General features: G+C 42.1%; 1 protein-coding gene across 1 annotated transcript in view; it reads right to left on the bottom strand.

The window, feature by feature from the left end:
- ZYG11A (zyg-11 family member A, cell cycle regulator) overlaps positions 1-4,379 on the bottom strand; it is a 60,115-nt gene that overhangs the window by 31,963 nt on the left and 23,773 nt on the right. The window contains exons 2-3 of the mRNA XM_003793099.1: positions 2,756-2,921; positions 816-1,567 (exon numbers count right to left, since the gene is read on the bottom strand). Of these exons, the coding sequence (XP_003793147.1) occupies positions 816-1,567; positions 2,756-2,921 (918 nt within the window). The remainder of the gene's footprint in view (positions 1-815; positions 1,568-2,755; positions 2,922-4,379) is intronic.

Below are 4,379 nucleotides of genomic sequence, written 5' to 3'. Positions count from 1 at the left end.
AAAAAAAAAAAAAAAAAAGAAAGAAATCTCACTTTACCTAATTGACAGGACAGCACTTATAAATTTAGGAACCTTGTCAATTAAACGCTAAGAAACAAAGATTCAAACCAATTCCATAGAGAGCAATCATAAGAAATCAGAAAATTCCTAACATAATTGATGCTATTTTAAAAAAATAAATCAGAAAATGAAAATCCATGCATTTTATCTGAGAAAAATTCTTCCATAAACCAATAAAAATTAGGAAAATTATAACAGACCTTAAAACTGAATTAAATAGGGCAGCGCCCATAGATCTGTGGGTAGGGCACCAGCCACATACACCAGGGCTGAGGGGTTCAAACCCCGCCCAGGCCTGCTAAAACAACAATGACAACTGCAACAACAAAAAAATAGTCAAGTGTTGTGGCAGGCCCCTACAGTCCCAGCTACTTGGGAGGCTGAGGCAAGAGAATCGCTTAAAGCCCAGAAGTTAGAGGTTGCTGTGAGCTGTGAAGCCACAGTACTCTACCAAGGGCAACAAAGTGAGACTATCTCAAAAAACCCCCACAAGTATGCATATAGCATGGCATCTGGCACATAAGAGCTAATATATAATTATCAATATCAAGTTGACTAAACGACATAGAGACTACCTGTTAATGTTATATTCCCACAACCTACCACATTGTAGGTGAACAATTATGAATTGTTAGATAAGCTAAGGGTTTTTTCTGTCTTTGTAACCTCAACACCTAGTGCAAGTCTAGTGTATAGCAAAAGCTTAATAACGTTTTGAGTAAATGAAACAAAGCTTATATCAGATAAGAACAAACCCTCAAGCCTTGTTCTGTAGTAAAGAAGTCAGAATAACCAGCATCCGTAGCCAGTAGTCCCACAAATTGCATCGCAGGCCGCTGTCGTATAAACCGTTCTACAGCTCCATCACTGATCCAATTGCCCCCAGAAATATCTAGCGATACAATGTTAGGCAGGATATCCTTCTGCTGTAGCAAATGAAAAGCTAGGTCTGATTTGAGTTGCCTGTGATCAGAAATATCCAGGTGAAATAGACATTTAAGTTCTCTAATGACTGCAAGAATTTGTGGTTTGGACATGGCCAGGCACTTCAGATAATGCATTGTGAGAGACTTGAGTCGATCCCTACAGGTGAGCAATGCAGAGATGTCAGTGACCAGAGTGTTCGAGATATCCAAGCTTTCAAGTCTCGGTAACTGAGAAACATTAGCCAGGTCTTCAGTATGAAAACGGACATTGAAAACACTTAAAATGCGAAGACCAGTGAGCTGACCAAAGGATGGCAGTCTTGAACCCTGGGGGACGCTTGTTGAGTCTAACAGGAGACACTGGAGGTTTTGCTGGATCCAGTTATTGCTGCAGAGTCCACTTATGATATCCGGAATTGGGAGGTCAGCATGGACTGCAGTAGCATCCAGCTCAATAAGCTTATGATGGCAGAAGGCTTTTATGAATGCAGCTGTAGAGATTTTAGCTTTCTGGATATTGACCAGCTTCAATTTCATTTGGTTGCCTTGGCAAATGCTTGCCGTTCTGTCAGTCAGCTTGCCTATAAGAGAACCAGAACCAACTTGTAATGACAACTACTGGGGCCAGACATGGTGGCTCATCCTAAGATCAGGAGAACAGCATGAGCCAGAAAGAGACCCTGTCTCTTAACAACAACAACAACAACAAAAAAGTTGGGCATTTTGGCAGATGCCTGTAGTCCCAGCTCCTTGGGAGGCTGAGGCAAGAATTGCTTGAGGTTGCTGTGAGTGGTGACACCAGAGCACTCTAAGGAAGGCAACAAAATGAAACTCTGCCTCCCCCCCCCAAAAGACAATATACTGCATGCCTTTCCAGCATGAGATGTGGTAATGACAATAGTTGTAATAATAATACTTATATTAACACTTATGATATTTATAATAATGATGCCTACACTTACTACTTACTCTATGCCAGGCATTATTATTCTTCCACTAAAACTATAAAAGAAACCATTGTTACTACTACTATATAGCTGAGGAAAATGAAGCTTAAAGAGGCTAAGTAACTTCCCAAGATCAACATAGGTGGCAGAATCAGTCAAACCCAGTTTGATTCTACAGCTCAAAGTTGTTTTCTGGGGTTTTGGGGGGCAGTTTTTGGCCAGGGCTGGGCTTGAATCCGCCACCTCCAGTATATGGGGCTGGTGCTCTACTCCTTTGAGCCACAGGCACCGCCCCAGCTCAAATCCACAGTAACCTTGCCACAGAAACTAATAACAAAATAACATAGGTAAATAAGTACAGAATATACAATGTGCAGAAAACACAACTAATGATTACTTTTAACTACATTATTGGATGATCTTTAACAAGTCACTTAATTCTCTGGGCCTCATTTTCCTCATCTGTAAAATGAGAAGGTTGTATTAGATTTCATTAGCAAAGATTTACTAGGCATCTTCTGTATATGAGATCCCATGTTAATAATGGCACACATGCAGTTTGACACCAGCTAAAGCAAGAGCAAAACCCTACCTCTACTAAAAAAAAAAAAAAAAAGAAAGAAAGAAAGAAAAGAAAGATTAGCTGGGCACTATGGCAGGCATCTACAGTTCCAGCTACTTGGGAGGCTGAGGCAGGAGGTCACTTGAGTCCAGGAATTTGAGGTCACAGTGAGCTATGATGGTGCCATCGCCCTCCAACCTGAGCAAAAAAGCCCTGTCTAAAAATAAATAAAGTAAACTGTAGAGGAGCCTTATCATTACCTTGCCAAGTCAACACTCCAACGAATCGATCAGCTATTCCCTGAGGGAAACTCCAATGCTCCGGAAGGCACAGTGTTCCATCAGGTCTTTTAGAGCACAATTTCTCCAGATTAGCAACCAGGGCATTCAGGCAGATGTTGACCAAAGAGTAGGGAGATGCTTCCTCCTATCAAACAATCCACAGACAAACTTAATAGATAGAATACAGCTGCAAAAATTCAACATGAAATTTACCATGCCAGCTTGGCGCCTGTGGCTGAAGCAGCTAAGGCGCCAGCCACATACACCCGAGCTGGCGGGTTCAAATCCAGCCTGTGCCCGCCAAACAACAATGACAGCTGCAACCAAAAAACAGCCAGGTGTTGTGGCAGTCGCTGGTAGTCCCAGCTACGTGGGAGGCTGAGGCAGGAGAATCACTTGAGCCCAGGAATTGGAGGTTGCTGTGATGCCTTAGCACTCTACCTAGGGCGAGAGCTTGAGGCTCTGTCCAAAAAAAAAAAAAAAAATCATGCCATACATATCCTACTTGATGAGGATACCTAAAGATATGTCCTCTTTAGAAATAATTTGTATGTAATGAAACCACTTACTTGGCTCGCGCCCGTAGCACAGTGGTTACGGCACCAGCCATATACACTGAGGCTGGTGGGTTCGAACCCAACCTTGGCCAGATAAACAACAATGACAACTACAACAAAAATATCCAGGAGTTATGGTGGGCGCCTGTAGTCCCAGCTACTTAGGAGGCTGAGGCAAGAGAATCGCTTAAGCCCAAGAGTTTGAGGTTGCTGTCAGCTGTGATGCCACGGCATTCTACCAAAGGGTGACAAAGTGAAACTCTGTCTCAAAAAGAAAAAAAAAAGAAAAAGAAATCACTTACTAATTATGACAGTGTAAAAGTGATATGTATTCAGTAGAAACCATAAATTTTGATCTCTTCTTGTGCTAGTAATAAGCTGTATTTTTACTCACTGTTAAAGAAATTTTTATTCAAGTAAAAATTTTATAATCCAAATTATGTTTCCTTGCTCAGTTATCAATTCTGTTACTTAGAATAAACATTCTGAGCTATTCCACTGTAAAGAATTACAAACTTAAAGGACTGCTGGGCAGTGCCTATGGCTCAGTGAGTAGGGCACTGGCCCCATATACTGAGGGTGGCAGGTGCAAACCCAGCCCCAGCCACTGGGGAAGCTGAGGCAAGAGAATCACCTAAACCCAAGAGTTGGAGGTTGCTGTGAGCTGTGATACGACAGCACCCTACCAAGGGTGACAAACTGAACTAATGTATAACTAACACACACTGCCTATAAGAAAACCAGAACCAACTTATAATGACAACTACGTGGTGGCTCACCCTGAGCTCAGGAGAACAGCATGAGCCAGAGAGAGACTGTTTCTAAAAAAAGGAAAAAAATAAAAGGAATATTTTAAATTTTTGTCCTTTGTTGAAATTTTTTTACTCTGGGTCTATGAAAGATTAATTTGTTGGCTCAGCGCCTGTGGCTCAAGCAGCTAAGGCGCCAGCCACATACACTTGAGCTGGCGGGCCTGCCAAACAACAATGACGGCTGCAATCCAAAAATAGCCAGGCGTTGTGGCGGGCGCCTGTAATCCCAGCTAC

The sequence above is a fragment of the Otolemur garnettii genome, unplaced genomic scaffold (assembly GCF_000181295.1).
Source record: "Otolemur garnettii isolate 467f Iridium unplaced genomic scaffold, OtoGar3 scaffold00066, whole genome shotgun sequence".
NCBI lineage: Eukaryota > Metazoa > Chordata > Mammalia > Primates > Galagidae > Otolemur > Otolemur garnettii.
The sequence above is the reverse complement of the archived record's forward strand: the minus strand, read 5'-3'. Positions and strand labels throughout refer to the sequence as shown.